This window comes from Geotrypetes seraphini, chromosome 12 (assembly GCF_902459505.1).
Source record: "Geotrypetes seraphini chromosome 12, aGeoSer1.1, whole genome shotgun sequence".
NCBI lineage: Eukaryota > Metazoa > Chordata > Amphibia > Gymnophiona > Dermophiidae > Geotrypetes > Geotrypetes seraphini.
Genome location: NC_047095.1, coordinates 15570156 through 15590677, shown reverse-complemented (window position 1 = coordinate 15590677; position 20522 = coordinate 15570156). Strand labels below are relative to the sequence as shown.

The window sequence follows — 20522 nt, the reverse complement described above, 5'->3', positions numbered from 1 at the left end:
TGGCTCTACTCAAACAAACTCTTCCTCAATATCGATAAATCTCGTGGGCTCCTACTTCCAATCAAAACATCCGAATCTTTATTGGGAACAATTTCTATTAAATCTATTCCAATACAAATGGAAACTAAAATAAAACTATTAGGTATCATCTTTGATAGAGATCTTGCTTTCCATGACCACATTAGTTCGGTCGTAAAAATCTGCTTCTTTAAACTCCGCATCATTCGATCACTAACTTCTATCCTAGATACCGACTCAATTAATATTCTGATTCATTCCTTAGTTATTTCTCATTTAGATTATTGTAATTCTCTTCTCAATGGTCTCCCCCAAAAAGAAATCTGACGTCTACAATTAATACAAAATACAGCAATAAAACTTATTTACAAAATAGGCAAATTTGAGCATGTCACTCCTCTTTTAAAAGAGGCTCATTGGCTCCCTATCACCCACCGCATCACTTATAAAATCATCTTACTCTCCTTTAAAATAAAACTCTCTCACCAACCCTCATTTCTCGATAAACTTCTCATACCACAATGTTCCCCTCGCACTCTAAGGTCAACTGACCAAAAACTTCTCTTCATTCCCTCCCTAAAAGACTTCTATTATACCCGGAAAACAAATTTCGCAGTAACTGCCCCTACATTTTTTTTCTCCTTTTCTTTTATTATTTTCTCTTTTCTTCAAGCAACTATTTACCTCAACAAAGCGCCCCTACCCTTTACGTTTTATCCCCACCCCACTTTCTCCTTTCTTCTCAATTATGTAACTTTTCCCCCTCCTTCCCTCTTACCCTCACCTTCAAGTTTGTCTAGTCTTTGTCATCTATGTTCACTCTATTTAATTTTTTTAAACAACCTATTATTATTTTCATCTACCTTTTTAAATTTTATTGTTAACAGGCCAGACATTTGTTTGATGGTCGGTATATTAAAAACTAATAAACTTGGAAACTTGGAAACTTGGTGGCAGGGTTGGCTTCGGGGATGGTGCAACGGACGGGCAGACAGGGAAGCAGGGAAAGATTCCCAGCGGCCACGGCTTCAGCAGTAGACAGGCAGGAATCCTTGGTGGGAGGCAGCCAGGCCATGTACCCCAACAGGCAGCCTGCATACCCCCAATGGTACACGTACCGCGTATTGAGAAACACTGTTTTAGGACATAGACGTTTAGTCTCCTGAAATGGGATATAAAGGTTAATGAATTAACCCAACCTCAAATCATGCCCAGACCAAATCATGCCCCTTGCCATCTTTACACATTTGGGTTTGATCCCAGGCTTTGTAAAATGGAGACTTAGATAAAAGTGCCAATTTATGCATGTATCAAATGTAAATGGGATTTATAAAATGAGGGTCTAAACATAAACTTGCAACTTCATAGAATTAGGGAGACACTTTTTCTACACTTTTTTTTTTTTTCTAGAATCAGAAAATAATATTAAATATTGAACGAAGACCAGTACTGGGCAGACTTGCACGGTCTGTGCCTGTATATGTCCGTTTGGGGGAGGATGGGCTGGAGAGGGCTTCAGTGGCTGGGAGGGTTTAGAAGGGATGGAGTAGGTTTTAACTGAGATTTCGGCAGTTGGAACCCAAGCACAGTACCGGGTAGAGCTTTGGATTCTTGCCCAGAAATAGCTAAGAAGAAAAAATTTAAAAAAATTAAATTGAATCAGGTTGGGCAGACTGAATGGACCATTCGGGTCTTTATCTGCTGTCATCTATGTCAGTGTTTTTCAACCTTTTTATACCCGTGGACTGGCGGAAATAAAAGAATTATTTTGTGGACCGGCAAACTACTAGGACTAAAATTTTAAAACCCCGTTTCTACCCCATCTCTGCGAGCTCGGTCACCTCATTAACTATAGAAAAATAGACAAATATAGTGCAAAATATAAATAGCAGATATAAATTCTCAAAACTGACACGTTTTGATCACTAAATTGAAAATAAAATCATTTTTCCTATCTTTGATGTCTGATGATTTCATGAGAACAAAGAACCAGCGTGGCTCACTGTAGAGGTGAAGGAAGCGATCAGAGACAAGAAAACTTCATTTAAGGAATGGAAAAGGTCAAAAACGGATGAAAACTGGAACAAGCACAAACAACATCAACGCAGGTGCCATAAGGCAGTAAAAGGGGCCAAAAGAGACTACGAGGAAAAAATAGCCAAGGAGGCGAAGAACTTCAAGCCATTCTTTCGATATGTTAAAGGGAAACGACCCGCAAAGGAAGTGGTGGGACCGTTGGATGACCATGGAATAAAGGGAGCACTAAAGAAGGACAAAGCAATCGCTGACAAACTGAACACATTTTTTGCATCTGTATTTACCAAAGAAGATGTACACAGCATACCGGAACCCATCAGGCTATATACTGGAAACGAAGACGGAAAGCTGACAGGATTGACGGTTAGTCTAGAGGAGGTATGTAGACAGATTGATAGGCTTAAGAGTGATAAAGCCCCGGGACCGGATGACATCCATCCGAGGGTCATCAAGGAACTGAAAGGGACCATAACTGAACTGCTTCAACTAATAGCCAATCTGTCGATCAAATCGGAAAAGATTCTGGAAGACTGAAAGGTAGCGAATGTTACACCTATCTTCAAGAAAGGTTCGAGGGGAGATCCGGGGAACTACAGACCGGTGAGTCTGACCTCTGTACCGGGAAAGATGGTAGAGTCACTGATAAAGGACAGCATCATTGATCACCTTGACGGAAACGGGCTGATGAGGACCAGTCAGCACGGTTTTAGCAAAGGCAGATCGTGTATGACGAACTTGCTGCACTTCTTTGAGGGAGTAAACAGGCAGATAGACAAGGGCGATCCGGTCGACATTGTATATCTGGATTTTCAGAAGGCGTTCGACAAGGTTCCGCATGAACGACTACTTCGGAAAATTGCAAGCCATGGAATTGAGGGTGAAATACTCACGTGTATTAAAAACTGGCTGGAGCATAGGAAACAGAGAGTGGGGGTAAATGGACAATACTCGGACTGGAAGAGCGTCACCAGTGGGGTGCCGCAGGGCTCGGTGCTTGGACCTGTGCTCTTTAACATCTTTATAAATGATCTGGACATAGGTACGACGAGCGAGGTGATTAAATTTGCGGATGATACGAAGTTATTCAGAGTAGTAAAGACGCAGGGGAATTACGAAGATCTGCAACGTGACATAATCAAGCTCGAGGAATGGGCATCGACATGGCAGATGAGATTCAACGTGGATAAGTGTAAAGTGATGCATGTCGGTAACAAAAATCTCATGCCCGAATACAGGATGTCCGGGGCGGTACTTGGAGAGACCTCCCAGGAAAGGGACTTGGGAGTTCTGATCGACAAGTCGATGAAGCCGTCCACACAATTTGCAGCAGCAGCAAAAAGGGCAAACAGAATGCTAGGAATGATAAAGAAGGGGATCATGAACAGATCAGAGAATGTTATCATGCCGCTGTACCGGTCCATGGTACGCCCTCACCTGGAGTACTGCGTCCAGCACTGGTCGCCGTACCTGAAGAAGGACACGGTACTACTCGAAAGGGTCCAGAGAAGAGCGACTAAGATGGTTAAGGGGCTGGAGGAGCTGCCATGCAGCAAAAGATTAGAGAAACTGGGCCTCTTCTCTCTCGAACAGAGGAGATTGAGAGGGGACATGATCGAAACATTCAAGGTACTGAAGGGGATAGACTTAGTAGATAAGGACAGGTTGTTCACCCTCTCCAAGGTAGGGAGAACAAGAGGGCACTCTCTAAAGTTGAAAGGGGATAGATTCCGTACAAACGTAAGGAAGTTCTTCACCCAGAAAGTGGTAGAAAGCTGGAACGCCCTTCCAGAGGCTGTTATAGGGGAAAACACCCTCCAAGGATTCAAGACAAAGTTAGACAAGTTTCTGTTGAACAAGAACGTGCGCTGGTAGGGCTAGTCTCAGTTAGGGTGCTGGTCTTAGACCAGAGGGCTGCTGCGTGAGCGGACTGCTGGACATGATGGACCACTGGTCTGACTCAGCAGTGGTAATTCTTATGTTCTTATGAGTCTCTGGTTGCGTTTCCTTCTGTGTGTGTATCCTTTCTTTCATTTCTTTCTTTCTGCACTCAGGCCCAAGAATTGTCCCTGTCTATTCCCTCCCTCTTTCCTTCCTATGTCCTTAGTGCCCTCAGTGCCTCCTTCTCATGTCCTTAGTGCCCCTTCCTGTCTTTAGTGCCCCCAGTGCCTCCTTCCCATGTCTTTAGTGCCCCCAGTGCCTCCTTCCCATGTTCTTAGTGCCCCCAGTGCCTCCTTCTCATGTCCTTAGTGCTTCTCCCTGTCTTTAGTGCCCCTAGTGCCTCCTTCCTATGTCCCTCTCAGTGCCTTCCACACTTTGTCCCACCCCCACCTCAGAAGCCAGCCTGCCTCCCTCCCTCCCTGGCCAAAGCCAGCCTGCTTGCCTGCCAACCTCCTTCCTTCCCTGCCGCGCAAAAAAAAAAAAGCCTCCCTCCTTCCTTTCCCCGGGTCGGCTGTTATCTTACCGCCCTGCTGCTGCTGCTAAAGCCGACAGGAAGTCTTCTTTCTGACGTCAATTCTGACGTCGGAGAGGACGTTCTGGGCCAGCAGGCAGCAATTGGCTGGCCCAGAACGTCCTCTCCGATGTCAGAATTGACGTCGGAAAGAAGACTTGCTGTCGGCTTTAGCAACAGCAGCAATCTTGCCGACCCTGTGTGGATCGGCAGAAATTTCCTGCGGACCGACACCGGTCCGCAGACCAGCGGTTGAAGAACAGTGATCTATGTTACTATGTTACTTCACTTACCATTTCAATTAACTCTGCAGTAAGCAATGAAGAAAGTGTAACATTCTAATTCATTACGACAAAAGCCTGTTGATCTCGCATTTGAAGACATGCAAGCAAAAAGAAAAGCTAATCAGAGAAAAGCTGTAAACTAGGAAAGGGGGATGTGTTTGATAATTTAGGCATCTGTTAGGGGAAGGGAATGGATTTTAGATTTAGCCCATGCCTTTTTCACTAGTAGCACAAGTACAGTTGGGATTTTCCTGTCCCCAGAGGTTTTATAATCTAAGCAGTACCTCAGAGAATAGAAAATTAAATGACTTACTATGATAACGTGGAATCGCAGTGGGATTTGAGTCTTGCTTTCTCTGTTCTCAGCCTACTGCTTTAACCATTATGCTGCTATTTTACTCGGATAAATCAAAAGGAGTATAAGGGAATGTTAGTAGTTCACAGCCTAGAATAATCTTTATTTACTATTAGCTTCCTTTTAGAAATTTAAGATAAAAACAGACCAAAATGCAACGTGGCTTTTACTATCTGAAAAAAGGGAATGGACAAGTACGTGATTAAAAAAAAAATTAAAAAATAGAGAATCCTTTAGATTATGGAAACTCTGCAGGTGTGTGCATTCATGCTCTTGATTGTGGGCCCAAATAGGAGTAGATACATTTGGGTCTGAGGGCTGCCAGAGGTAAACAGATGTGTAATACATATTCAGATGAATAGCTGTAGCAGCACAGAAGATGTAAATGGAGCACCTAAAATGGCCATTGCTACTAATTTGTTCCTAAGTCCATGTTGCATGGTTGTCATTTTTTTAACAATGTGCATTTTCATTTGGGTCATTTTCATTCTTTTAGTGTATTATTTTGTATTAACTTGCACTAAGACAGAATGAAAATGACCAACATGAAAACTGGCAAAAACAAAATGAAAGTTTCCCCTACACATCTCTGCCTTAAAAAAAAAAAAAAAAATCAAATGTTTCCATCTAATGCTTGCTATTTATTAGTTAGTTGGTTATTTCCACATATCATCCAAAAAATAGTTGGGGGCGGGTACGAATCAAACCTAGTGGGTAGGTGTGTTTTTGCTTAAGATTTTAAGTTTACTTGACCTGATTCTTTTTACTCTGCGTTTTTGTAACTTTCAGAGAAAAAAATGTTCAGGGATGTTTGTTGGAACTGGACTCTTACAAATCATTGCTTCCTGTTTTGATGGTGACAAAAAAGCCCCAAGGGTTACTCAATACTTAAAAGACACAATAACTAAGGGAAGGGCTTGCCTAAGGTGTTACATGTCATGTGAGGATCCTGGCTCCTTAAAATTAAATGTAGAAACGTTTTTTCAAAAATAGTTAAGAGCGCCCTCAGTGTGGGGAAAACATTTGTCCCCGTTCCCGCGAGCTCGCCCCCGTCCCGTCCCCGTGGGCTTAGTCCCTGTCACCTTTCAGTCCCCGCAAGCTTGGTCCCCGTCACTGCAAACCTAGAGAGAAGATTGTTCTTTAAGTAGAAGGAGTTAACCAAAGTGGATGGGATTGGGGAAGGGAGGTGGGGATGTAAGGAGAAAAGGCAAGGGAGATTAATAGGGAAGAGTCAAAAGGGGATAGCGATTCAAATATTCTTAATCTAGCCTCCTTCCCAGCATATTCTCCCCACTCTCAATTCCCCATTTCCCAGCATCTTCTCTCCACTCTCTTTTCCCCATTTCCCAGCTTCTTCTCCCCACTCTCTCTTCCCCATTTCCCAGCGTCTTCTCCCCACTCTCTCTTCCCCATTTCCCAGCGTCTTCTCCCCACTCTATCGTCCCCATTTCCCAGCGTCTTCTCCCCACTCTCTCATCCCCATTTCCCACCGTCTTCTCCCCACTCTCTCGTCCCCATTTCCCAGCGTCTTCTCCCCACTCTCTCGTCCCCATTTCCCAGCGTCTTCTCCCCACTCTCTCATCCCCATTTCCCAGTGTCTTCTCCCTACTCTCTCTTCCCCATTTCCCAGTGTCTTCTTCCCTCTTTTTCTTCCCCAGTTCCCTTCAGGCTGCTTCAGCGTCTTCTTCTCTCCATCCTCCCCCAGCACCCTTCATGCGGCCCAGCAGCTCCCTCTCGCCAGCTGGCCTGCATCTCCCTCCCTCCCTTCCCCTTACCTTCTCTTCGTGGTGATTTCTATAAGGCTATGCGTTTTATTGCAGCCGAAGCCTTGAAGTTGCGTCTCATTGGCTGCTGAAAAAGTCTCCTCTGATGCAACCGGAAACAGGAAGTTGCATCAGAGGAGACTTTTCCAGCAGCCACACGTGACGTGACTTCAAAGCTCCGGCTGCAATACAACACATAGCCTTATAGAAATTGCCACGAAGAGAAGGGAAGGGAGGGAGGGAAATGCACGGCTGGCCGGCGGGAGAGAGGGGGCTGCTGGACCGTGACGCTCACTCCCTTAACTGTGGGGATGAGACCATTCACCGTGCCACAGGGCTAGCCGCAAGTAACAGCCACCGTGTCATTCTCTAGTTGTAAGCTCTGAAGAACTACTCGACTGAGTAGTTCTTATGCTCACAGTGAAGCAGAGCTGGCAACACTAGATAGGCCAGCCGCACACCATCATCAGAGCGCACACGTGTGCATATTTGTGCCAAACAATCAATAAAGTGACAAGTGTTCACATCAACAGGGTGCCAGAATCAAAAATGTATCACATGGCATATAATACCCCACTAGGCTGTTGATGTGAACACTTGTCACTTTATTGATTGTTTGGCACAAATATGCACACGTGAGTGCCCCGATGATGTGCAGCTGGCCTATCTATCAGTCGAGTAGTTTTTCAGAACTTACACCCACACACTGAGGGCGTTTTTTTCACCATTTAAATATATTTGAAGAAAACGTCCTGTTTTGATGGGTCAAAAAGATACCATGTCATTTGTAGTGTGTGTTATTGGAGTCTAGGGCTCAGATTTATATCTACTTTATACATTTTTGTTTTGGAATTGCACAAGAAAGGACAGAACTGTTTGTAAAGAGAACTGGACTCATTTTTGGAGGGATTTTATGACTATATAGATGCGCAGTTGAATTCATGCTGTCTTTCCCTTTGTTCTGTTAGGTTGATTTTCTTTATATGCCATTTTGTTTTATTTTTTATTTTGACTGACTTTGCAGAAAGAATCTCGCCTGATTTTTTTTTTTTCCATTTTGATCAGATTTCAGTAGTTTCTGAAGAGAGGTTTTATACTAAGTGGAATCCAAAAGCAACATCTTCAAGTCATGGAGAAGTAAATCTGCAGAGCGGAATTATAGCAGGAAAGCAGGCCATAAACAGACTGCACCAAGAACTGGGAGCAAAAGGTTTTATCCAGGTAGACTAAATAACAGAAGGTACTTGCTCGGAATCATAATGGGTGCTCAGCTATGGTCTTGTACTCTGATGGGCGTTTCTGAAGGAAGCAGTTGCCACTCTAATCATTGTTCCTTATTGATAAGCCTACATCCTCATCCTTTAACTGGGTTAAAATAATTGGCCCAATTTTCAGTGGCTCTTAACCCATTACCCATTAAAAGTCCTGCTTACTAATACCATATCTGTTTATTCAGGGACATTATGTGGATAATGCCTGCGAAATTACTACAGATCACCCCGTCACTATCCGGATAGCACAGGAGTGGTCTGAGACTGGAACCAGAATTTATCCAGATGCTAGCAATATTCAGCAAAAATGCTGTCCTAAGTAGAGGTCTGCACGGGAACGGGGATCGCAGGAATCCCGCGGATCCCGTGGGAATCCCCCCATAATCCACGGGACTCCCATGGGGACCCCCTTCTGGCCCACGGAACTCCCACAGGGACCCCCCTCTAGCCAAAGGGACTCCCACGGGGATGGAAGGCTTTGGAAGAAGAGTTCATCCATATAATATAATGGACACATCAACCTTAGTAAAAGAGGGGGTTTGTAAGTTAATTACCTGAACAGAAAACAAAGAAAGGGTTCCACCAAAGAGATTCCACAAGGAAAACAGCAAAAGAAACTGTGGAATTGATGATCCTGTCAGAAGTAATTGCTGCTTTTTATGGGGATGGGCGGGGATGGAGGTAATTCCTTGCGGGGGATGGGTGGGGACGGAGAGGATCCTGACGGGGACGGTGGGGACGGAGAGGATCATGGCGGGGACAGGTGGGGACGGAGAGGATCCTGATGGGGACGAGCAGAGATGGGTGGGATTTCTGTCCCCGCGCAACTCTCTAGTCCTAAGTTGCCCATATTGCTGCATGGATACCATTGGATAATGCTGCCCACTACCTCTACTTCCAGATATCAGCTGGCACAAAATATTTGAGTATATTTGTAAATGCTTCAACTGGTGTTGTTTAAAAACTTGACTGCTATGTTTTTGGACCCCCCACCTAGGCCCAGCCTGAGAATGCTTCCCCACACATGATTTTCTCTTCTCACCAATCAGGTGTACGTGGATCAGGTGGATGAGGATATTGTTGCTGTGACCAGACATTGCCCCCATACCCACCAGTCTGTTGTGGCTGTATCCCGTACGGCATTCCGGGATCCCAAAACCTCATTTTTTAGCAAGGAAGTACCTCAAATGTGCATCCCAGGTACTTCAGTTCTGTATTTTCTTGAATTGGTTAATTGAACTTTCACTGTCATTTTACACAAAAATTCAAATTAAACAAAATTTGTCCTAAGCATATTTTTGGGTAGACACAGAAGGTCCTTTTCGTTAAGCTGCGCTAAGGTTTTGTAGTAATAGCCAAAAATAATGCACAGATGCACCTTTGCTGTTAATTACACAGCTGATAAGATGGAATGCAGTTAGCCACACTTCTCTCCATTAACAGCTGTGCTAAGAGTTTATGCACAGTAATGATTGTTGCAGTTATCCACCTTAAACTATAAGGCTCCATTTCTACCCATTCCGAGTCCCAAAGTGGCATTTTCCACTTTAACTGTTTAATGTGGCAATTAATGTGCACTTATAGTTAACATGATGCACTGTTAGTTCAGCACCATGCTATTAGCTGTTTAACATATCTTTTAGCACACACTAACACAACTTAGTAAGTACAAAACAAAATGGAAAAAGCCTTTTAGTAGATTAGATCCTGGGGCTCAGTATTTAAACGCACAAAGTACCATAGGTTTCTGTGGTACTTTGTTTGTCTAAGACCTGGATGCACTAAAGATACCGACTGGATCGCTGTTGGCCGATTCTCTGGCCGAGAGATGTTTTCATGCAAATGATTTGCATGGAGGTCAAATCATTTGCATTCAAACCCGATAGATCAGTCGCTCAGTGAGTGATTGACACATGCACAGAGCCCTAATAGCAGTGACAGGAGAAGCAGCCTCCTGTCACTGCTGTTAGGGCTTCTTTTTTTTAATGGCACAGATGTTGTGCGTGTGTTACACACGCACAATCTGCCCCATTAAAAAAAAAGAAAAAAGCCCCCACCCCCCACAGCAGCAAAAATGGCAGGAGGGATGCCCTCTCCTTCCTGCCACTGGATGCTCCCTTAGCCCCCCATTCCCCAACCCTCTCCACCTGTACCTTCAGTTTCGAGTGCCACACGTCAAAAATGACGGGCATTCTCCTCTCCAGTGCACCATGTGTTGCATGGGGAGGAGGGGATACAGAGGAAGGAGCGCTAAGAACCTGATTGGCTCTTTGGGAAGGGCCTTAGGCATCTGAGCCAGTCAGGGCCTTAGGGCTCCTCCCGTGCATCACATGGTGCACCAGAGAGGAAAAGGCCTGCCATTTTCGACGGGCAGGACTAGGAGCTGAAGGGACCATGCTTTCCTCCAGCTCCCAACATTTAACAAAGGTACGGAGGGGGATTCGGGGAGGAGGGTTCAGGGGAGCATCTAGTGGCAGGAGGGAGTGGACATTCCTCTTGCCAATTTTCTCTCTTTGGGGAGGGGGGAGATTCCCAGTGCTGCCTAGACCTGTCAGTTTTTCTAATCGCTAAAGCCCCCTTTTTTGGGGGGCGGGAGGGAATGGCCAAGCGATGTTAGTGCATCAATCGCTTGGCTACTTTGCATGCGGTTTTAGATAATTTGCATGGCCGGATCGGAAAATAGGCGATCTAGGGGATAAACGCACGGTGAATCACTTTGTGCATCGGGTTAGTAAAACCTTCCTGGCCACTCCGACCCCAACGGCATGGAAGTATCTCCAGGTCTTGGGGGACCATGGTGGGGACAATTGATGTGGTCCCATGGGCAAGAGCCAAGCTGCGTCTGCTACAGGAGACTCTGCTGTAGCGCTGGAATCCACAGTGGGACCCATTACTTGTGCCCCTGCCTTGGTCGGCAGTGGCACGCAACAGTCTTGAGTGGTGGTTGTGTTCCCTCTTCTGTTCAGGGGCCTCCCACTCCAGATCACAGATTGGGTTATTCTGTTGACAGATGTAAGTCTCAAGGGCTGGGGAACAGTGTACATGTCTGTCCCGGTACAGGGCCGGTGGATGCCCTTGGAGCGCAAGTGATAATTGCCTGAAACTGCAGGCTATTCAGCTGGCCATTCAGGATCGTCTCCGTCATCGAGCTGTATGAATGTTCTCAGACAATACCACAGTGGTGGCTTATGTCGATCGTAAAGGGGGACACAGAGTCCCTCTTTGAGCGTGGAGGCTCAGTTGCTCTTTTGGTGGGCAGAGAGGCACCTTGTGGCGCTGTCCATGGCACACATGGGCCAATCATGCTGCAGGATCCGGACCGCTTTGGTCTTGCAGCATGGCTCTTGAGCATGCAACCTTGATGGGCCAGGGCTTTTCATCAGCCACGATTGCCATGTTACTTCACAGTAAACTGAAGTCCACGGATTTTCAGAAGGCGTTCGACAAGGTCCTGCAAGAACGACTATTTCGAAAAATTGCGAGCCTTGGAATCAAGGGTGTAATACTCACGTAGATTAAAAACTGGCTGGCAGATAGGAAACAGAGAGTGGGGGTAAATGGACAATACTCGGACTGGAAAAGCATCACAAGTGGAGTGCCGCAGGGTTAGGTGCTTGGACCTGTGCTCTTCAACATATTTATAAACAACCTGGAAATTGGTACGATGAGTGAGGTGATTAAATTTGCAGACGATACAAAGTTATTCAGAGTAGTGAAGACGCAGGAGGATTGCGAATACCTGCAACGTGACATAAACACGCTCGAGAAATGGGCCGCGACATGACAAATGACATCCCATTATCTTCCGGCTCTACTTTTCAGCTTGAGTTTTCAAGCAAAGTCCTTGGCATCATCATAGACTCCTCTCTCTCCTTCAATGACCACCTCAACTTCTTGGTAAAAAAATGCTTCTTTAGTCTTCATATGCTGAGGAAGTGAGATCGTACTTTCATCATTCTCATTTCGTCGTCCTTGTTCAATCCACCATCCTCTCTAGACTGGATTATTGCAACTCCATCTATTTAAGCCTAACTAAAAAAAAACTCCATAGACTTCAGCTAATCCAGAATGCCGCGGCCAAGCTTATTTTCGCTAAAGGCAAGTTCGACCACGTCTCCCCACTCTTGTCCAAACTTTACTGGCTCCCAGTTCACTTCAGAGTCCTCTTTAAATGTGCCTGTTTAGCTTTCAAGATCCTACATGGCATCCTCCCTCCCGTTATCCCACTCTTCTGGAACTCTTCTAACCCTAATTCCACTAGATCCTCCCAAAAAATGAAACTATCATTCCCCTCTGCAAAAGGTATATCCCGCGTAGGAAAACTAGGAACATCCCTCCCCTTTAGAACCACAGAACTCTGGAACAACCTCACACCCCCCGCTCAGAATTTCAAGCTCCCTTCAATCCTTCCGCAAACACCTGAAAACTTGGCTCTTTTCAGAAATCTAACACCTCCCGCTTGCTCTTTGGTACCCTGTCCCTCTTTATCTTCCTAGCTCCTTTCCTATAACCCTTCATTGTAGCTCCTTTTCAATCTAACCCTGTAAACCGTGCCGAGCTCTACGCTTGTGGAGATGGCGCGGTATACAAACCTAAGGATTAGTTTAGTTTAGTTTAGTTTAGTTTAACGTGGATAAGTGTAAGGTGATGCATGTCGGTAACAAAAATCTTATACACGAATACAGGATGTCCAGTGCAGTACTTGGAGAGACCCCCCAGGAAAGAGACTTGGGAGTACGAGTCATCAAGTCAATGAAGCCATCCGCACAATGCATGGCGGCGGCAAAAAGGGCGAACAGAATGCTAGGAATGATTAAGAAGGGGATCACAAACAGATCGGAGGTTATCATGCCTCTGTACCGGGCCATGATACACCCTCACCTGGAATACTGCAAACAGCACTGGTCGCCGTACATGAAAAAGGACACAGTACTACTCGAAAGGGTCCAGAGAAGAGCGACTAAAATGGTTAAGGGGCTGGAGGAGTTGCTGTACAGTGAGAGATTAGAGAAACTGGGCCTCTTCTCCCTTGAAAAGAGGAGACTGAGAGGGGACATGATCGAAACATTCAAGATAATGAAGGGATTAGACTAGTAGATAAGGACAGGTTGTTCACCCTCTCCAAGGTAGAGACAACGAGAGGGCACTCTCTAAAGTTAAAAGGGGATAGATTCCATACAAGCGTAAGAAAGTTCTTCTTCAACCAGAGAGTAGTAGAAAACTGATACGCTCTTCCTGAGGCTGTTATAGGAGAAAACACCCTCCAGGGATTCAAAGACAAGGTTAGACAAGTTCCTGCTGGACCAGAATGTACGCAAGTAAGGCTAGTCTCAGTTAGGGTATTGGTAAGGGTAAGGTAAGCGCCGCCGCATGAGCAGACTGCTGGGCACGATGGACCACTGGTCTGACCCAGCAGCGATATTTCTTATGTTTTTATGTTCTTATGCTAAAGCTGTGAAAACAGGTTTCGCGGTGATTGCTGACTTTAGTGCATCTAGTCCTAAGTGCTTTGAAAATGAGCCTCCCTAGAGTAAAGGTGGGACAAAGGAGATATGATTCAGACATTCAAATATTTGAAGGGTATTAACGTAGAACAAAATCTATTCCAGAGGAAGGAAAATGGTAAAAACCAGAGGGCATCATTTTGAGGTTGAGGGGTGGTAGATTCAAGAGTAATGTTAGGAAATTCTTCTTTACGGAGAGGGTGGATGATGTGTGGAATGCTCTTGCACTCCCCAGGGAGGTGGTGGAGAAGAAAATGGTGACAGTTCAAACAAGCGTGGGATGAACACAGAGGATCTGTAATCAGAAAATAATTGGTATACATTGAAGGAAATAAGGCCAGTACTGGACAGGCTGGAATGTCCCGTATATGGACATTCAGTTGAGGACGGGCTGGGGAGGGCTTCAATGGCTGGGATGGTTAAGATGGGCTTTAGTGAGCTTTGATGGAGTCTCCAGTAAATGGAACCTAAGCACACTACCGGGCAGGGCTCTAGGTTTCTGGCCCATAAATATCTAAGAAAAAGAACCATTTAAACTAAATAATTTTTGGAGAATGTATGGTTGGGCAGACTGGATGGACCATTCAGGTCTTTATCTTCCATCATTTACTATGTTACTAAGGGCTCCTTTTACGAAGCAGTGTTAGTGATTTAATGTGCATTTGAGCGCGTGTTAAACTGCTGGCCGCGCTAGACGCTAACGCCAGCATTGAGCTGGCGTTAGTTCTAGCCGCGTGTGCTAAAACCACTAACGTGGCTTCGTAAAAGGAGCCCTAAGTATTAAGTTAAAGGTAGAATAACACCCTTATAACAAAATATTAACTGTTTTTTGAGTTGTGACATTGCTATAACTGATGTAATAATATGCGAAAATACAGTGATGGTTGTTTTTTTCCCACAATTTCCTCATGCAGGTAAAATTGAGGAAGTAGTGCTAGAGGCCAGAACTGTGGAGAGGAAAGTCGCACCCTATGCAAAAGATGAGAATTCTATCAATGGATTGCCAGAGTATACTGTGGAGATCAGGGAACACATACAGGTAAAAGAGTTCCTGTTAATAAAAGTCTCTGAAAAGACAGAGAGAAGTTTCTTTACATTTCCAAATCTTTTCTTTTACAAGCTGAAAGAGAGCAAAATTGTGAAGCAGGTTGGAATCGCCACAAAAGGCCCGAATGAGTATGTCCAGGAAATAGAATTTGAAAATTTGACTCCAGGAAGTGTGATTATATTCAGGTACAAGAATTTTGGTTTCCTGGTTAGATGAGTGTTATGATTAAACTAGTGTTTAAGCCCGTTAGATTAACGGGTGCTAGAATAGATGTGTGTGTCTGTCTTTCTTTCTTTCTCTCTCTCCCCTTGACTGCTGTCTGCCTGTCTTTGTTTATTTGTTTTTCTCTCCTTGGACACTGGCTGTCTCTCCTTAGATGCTGGCTGTCTCTCCTTGGACGCTGCCTGAATGTCTTCCTTTCTGTCTGTCTCACTGGCCCCCTGTGTGTCAATCTTTGTGTCTGTGTCCTTGTTTCATTGCCCCGCCCCCCCCAGAGCAAAGTTGTCTGCCCCCAGCATACCCCTTCCCCTCTCCCTGACTGTCTCTCCATGGCCCCCTTCTGTCTTCCCCCTCCCCACCCCTGAGCAAAGCTGTCTGGCCCCCAGCAAACCTCTCCAACAAAAGCATCCCCCTGTACCTGCAGCATCGGCACGACACCCTTCAGCCAATCGTGAGTGCTCAGAGCGCGAGAGGGAGCGGGGCCTGCAACTTCTTCAGCATCGGTGAGGAAGGAGAGGTTGGCGCAACTCTCCGCAGGGCCTTTGTGGACAGTCTTCTGCGGCTCGAAGCCCTTCTCCCAGCAGCCACTTCCAGCAGCACTCCGTACTGCCTTCCTCCCGCCGCCCAGAGTAGATGTCTGTATGTTTTTGTTTTTTTTTATTTGTCTCTCTCTCCTTGGACACTGTCTGTCTGTCATTCTTTGTGTCTGTGTGTCTCCCTGGTCCTCTGTCTGTCCGTCTTTCTTTCTGTCTGTCTCCCTGGCCCCCCTGCTTGCCAAAACAGCCCCCTTTCCCTCTCCCCCTGTTCTGCAATGCCTACCTGCTCCGTGGCCCCCTTCTGTTCCTCCCCCACCTGATTGCTGTCTGCCCCAGCACACCCCTACCCCCAAAGCAGCCCCTTTCCCTCTCCCCCTATTCTGCAATGCCTACCTGTTCCATGGCCCCTTTCTGTTTCCCCCTCCATGATTGCTGATTGCACTCAGCACAACCCTCCCACCAAAACAGCCCCCTTTCCTGCCTGCTCCATGCCCTTCTTTTTCCTCTAAAAACCATGAGCCGGGAGTGAGCTGTTCGGTTTCCCCTATCTGGGGAAACCGCCGTGCCGAAAATGGCATTGCAGGAGAGCAGGGAGTGCTGCGTTCTAAAATTTCTCAGCTGCGCGTGGGGCCGTAGTAAGCGCGGGGCATGCTGCACTCTTGGTGGCCACGGACCTACGGATCATGGAAGCACGCCGATAAGAGTACGCATGCGCCGCCTACGGTTTTATTATATTGATAAAAACATGTTTTTCACAGAATTCCTTTTTGTTCTCACAAGTTTGATATGGTTAATGCTTTGTCATTGACAGAGTTAGCCTTGACCCAAAGGCCCAGGAAGCTGTTGGAATACTCCGTAGTCACCTGGTCCAATTCACACCTCATTTTACGTCTGGCAGTTTACCTGATGACAATGCATTCCCTATTCTTAAAATGCCGTTTGCTTCGTAAGTAAGAATTGCATTTGTGTCTTAAAAAATAAAATAAGTTAATTGAGGTAAATAAGCTGATTGTGCTTTAATATTTGATAGCAAAGGGGGCAGTTTTCAAAACCATTTTCACTTGTTAAAACAGAGTGATTTACCCATGGAAATGGATTCTTTGAAACTGACCTACTTCATGCATGGGTAAAAGTCTGCTTTGAGTGAAGGCTTTCCTGAAGACAGGGCTAAGGCTTCGGTAGGATAAGAAATACTAGATGCAAGTGCAAATTCTTTCTATTCGCTGCTTTTATTAGGTTCCTATTCTTTTATAATTAACTCCCCTTTTTTGAAGCCACATTAAGCTTTTTTTATCACCAGCTGCGGTGGTAATAGCTCCGATGCTCATAGGAATTCTATGAACTTTGGAGCTAAAAGCCTAATGCGGCTTCATAAAAGGTGGGATGGGTAAGTTCTGAGCAAATAAAGAATTACTACAGTCATTAGGAATTTCACATTTTATGTATACAGTATTGTTAAAAAAAAAAAAAAAAAAAAAGCACCAGCAATGTACCCAATAAGAATAGAATTATTCAATACAATAATATTTAGCAAAGATAAACATCCTCCGCCTCCATGGCCTAATATTCAAAGGAAGCCAATTTCACATTTTAACTACTTGAAACTTAGGGTTCTTTTTACAAAGGTGCGCTAGCATTTTTAGTGCACGCATCGCATTTTTAGTGCACGCATCGCATTAGCGTGCGATAGTGCGCGCTAGCTGAAAAACTACCACCTGCTCAAGAGGAGACGGTAGCGGCATTTTAGCGCGCACTATTCCACGCGTTAAGGCCCTAACACGCCTTCGTAAAAGGAGCCCTTAAAGGCAGAATTGAAAATGCATTTGAATCTAATTTCCTGTATCTGAGGGAAACACCTAAAATGATTTGATCGGAGAAGTGGAATAAATGCTAGTTGAAGGGTTAGTGCTTGTTATATTTAAGCAATGGCACAGATAGTTTTCCTTTTAAATTGAGTTTCTTTTGTTTGTGATTTTTCCTTGTTTTCCTTCTTGGATTCTCATAGCAAATTGCTATATTTATTAGGTACAGTTTGGGCCTGTTATACAAAGCCACGCTAGCAGCTGCCGCCCCGAAGCCCTTTAAATCTTTATGGGCTTCGGGGCCGTTACCACGCTGCAGCCGCTAGTGCTGCTTTGTAAAACAGGCCCTTTATATTAATTGAAGAGTATCTTGGAATCTTTTGATTATACAATTTTTCTTACCTTAGTTTTCTGTTTTATAGATTAAAAAAAAGGTATCACTTGGATTCTATCTGTTTTGTTGTATGTTCTTTTTTATTTCTACATATTATTAGTTTTATAGAAAAAAATTTTTTTTAAATGAATCTAATTCCTGTAATTGATGGGAATATGAGTAAAAGGTAATTCCTCCTTCTAACTGGAATGTTGCTACTAATTGAATTTTTGCCAGGTACTTGTGACCTGGATTGGCCATCGTGAAGATGGGATAATGGGCTTGAAGGACCATTGGTCTGACCCAGTAAGGCTATTCTTAAGTTCTCATGACTTCTAGAAGCACAGATTTCTAAAGCGTTTACAAAACAATATGAAGTTATACCCACATAAAGAGTTAAAAATTATGCAAGATATTTTAACCAGGTAACCAGTGAATTTTCATCAACAGTGGCATCGTTCTGTCATACTCTCTGGCCCTAAATATAAATCTCACAGCAGTATTTTGTGTGTCTTTTCTTTAACAGTTTTCAGAATGAAAGTATAGGCTTATTTTCTCTTTGAAACTTGGTCTTCTAGTAAAGATGTCTTCAGCTTTTGTATATTTGCAGGCAATATAAAATTGCCCTCTAAGAGTAATTTTAATTAGGGGTAACAGTGGGTGGGCTGCTAGTAGTGATCATAGTGGGGCTAATTTTTTTTTTTTTTTTTAAATTTGTGGTTATTGAAACACTTGCACAGAACAACAAACCACAGTGGGACTACTTTTTAAAGTTATTGTAGTGCGTTTATGGCCTGTTTCAGAAATCCAGCCACTGCATGCTTTGCCAGTAGGCATGTACAGAGGTTTGTGCAGAACATGGGCAGAGTTTACAAGTTTGCATAGAATATAAAATATATTTATTTGTGCACATACTTAAATATTCTAGGTGAAAGCATTTACACCCATTCTCAGGCAGGTATAAACGTCTGCATCTGCAGTGTAGGCATAATTTTTGTTATTTACTTAGGTATTTTATAAAGACATGTGGGTACCTATGGCATTTTTATAAAATAGTGCTTCGGTGGGTGTTAACTTTGCCATCTTAAAACAAGATATTCCCTTATAAAATTACTTCAATGCAATCTAATTTATTATAATCAGTTGGTAAAGGATGCATATGTGCAAACACACGGTGGCATGTATATCTGCATAGTTGCATCTGCCTTGCATGTGTAATTTGTGCACCTCTTTTCTCAGGGTAATGGTATAAAGACACATACATGCATAAACTGCCTTAATATGAAAGATGCAACGTATGAGCTTCTATTCCTTTCCTGGATAGTACCCTGTTACAATTTCTGCATTTTATGTACAGAAAAAAAAGTTTATAAAATTAATCCCTAAAAGTTGTTTGTAATTGTACTGATTTGGGGCTTATTTTTTTCCCCAGCATTGCATCTAAGCTGACGTTAGCTGACCTAAATCAGGTGCTGTACCGCTGTGATGCTGAGGAGCAAGAGGATGGTGGAGGGTGTTACAACATACCAAACTGGACACCCCTTAAATATGCAGGACTTCAAGGTCGGAGGGCTCAGGCATTCTTGCCTCAAATCGTGCGTCTCTGTGAGAATGGGTGCAAGTTGGTACATGACTTTTCAGCGAAGCCGTTTGGATTAGTTCAGTGTGTCGCAAACTGTGTGCTGCGGCAAGATTCTGGGTGTGCCGTGAGAGATATACAAATCTATAGACGAATCTGTCACTGACGGTGCCTCTCCACCTCTCTGACCTCCAGTGTACTGGAATTTTAGGGTTACCAGATGGAAGGGTGTCCAAATCCCGACATTTTGTCTGGGCTTTGGAAAGACCCCGAGCTCAGGGACATATCAGGAAGGCCTCTGAGCATGCGCAGACGTTGACATGATGACATCACACACTTGAGTGTAACATCATCTATCGACGTTCGCGCATTCTTGGAGGCCCTCTAGAAGCAGCTCCGAGTTAGTGTTCCATGGCTAAAAAAAAAAAGTATGTGAGACACTGGATTAGAGTTATCAGGTTAGCAAGGTCTGAGATTTTTGAGCGGTGTTATTGAAGCTTTGTGCTTCACTAGGGAAGAATGTTAAGATATTGTGTAGGATTTATGGTTTTATATACCTACAAAATGCTGTGATATGATGCTGCTGCAGTTGACAACAGGGTAAAATCAATATAAAACTAACAGTGTTAAGAGAGACCAATTTTCTGCTGGTTTAAAAACATCATATAGTGGCACAAAAAACAGCCATCTAGATAAGCAGGTGGGGTTTTTCTGTGGCCATGCAAAACACTGTTGCATGTTCTTTCAGCATGGTGCTTTGTTTACTGGTCCATAGCCCTGCTTTTGGGAGTGCCTTTTTAGATTGCAGATAAACTTACACATATAGAGGCTGGTGGCACATAAAGTCACCCATATATTCAGTGGGTAGTTCTGTAACAGGTCATTTGTGCATGTATAAAGCATCACTACAGATCGTCTTAAAAATTACTTTCTGGAGTCCAAGCTAAAGAGTCTCAGCATAAATGTGTGGATTTTATTCTTCATTTCCCAAGATTGTTCAGCCATGGGAAGAGAGCTTGAAAGTTCTCTTAGCAGTTGTATGTATTGGGCTATGCCATTCCCTCTGCAAGTGCTGACAACCTCTGCCATAAAACTGTACATACCTCTCATACAGCTCTGATTTGGCAGAGCTACACACTCATATATAAGCCACCTTTGCTCAAGGCAGGGATTTTACCTTCTGTTCGCTTTTGAGTGTATCCAAGTCATTTCTATTTGTCGTAGTAAGAGAAACAAAAGCTGTACAGCAGGGCTTCCTAAACTGGGAGTTGTGATCCCAGATGG

The 20522-nt window shown here is 44.2% G+C and overlaps 1 protein-coding gene across 6 annotated transcripts in view; it reads left to right on the top strand.

The window, feature by feature from the left end:
- The window catches only part of AGL (amylo-alpha-1, 6-glucosidase, 4-alpha-glucanotransferase), a 161033-nt gene that overhangs the window by 96389 nt on the left and 44122 nt on the right, over positions 1 to 20522 (top strand). For all 6 annotated transcript variants that reach the window (XM_033916342.1, XM_033916343.1, XM_033916340.1 and 3 more), the window contains exons 16-21: positions 7972 to 8127; positions 9227 to 9377; positions 14596 to 14720; positions 14802 to 14914; positions 16296 to 16430; positions 19092 to 19222. In XM_033916342.1, the coding sequence (XP_033772233.1) occupies positions 7972 to 8127; positions 9227 to 9377; positions 14596 to 14720; positions 14802 to 14914; positions 16296 to 16430; positions 19092 to 19222 (811 nt within the window). The remainder of the gene's footprint in view (positions 1 to 7971; positions 8128 to 9226; positions 9378 to 14595; positions 14721 to 14801; positions 14915 to 16295; positions 16431 to 19091; positions 19223 to 20522) is intronic.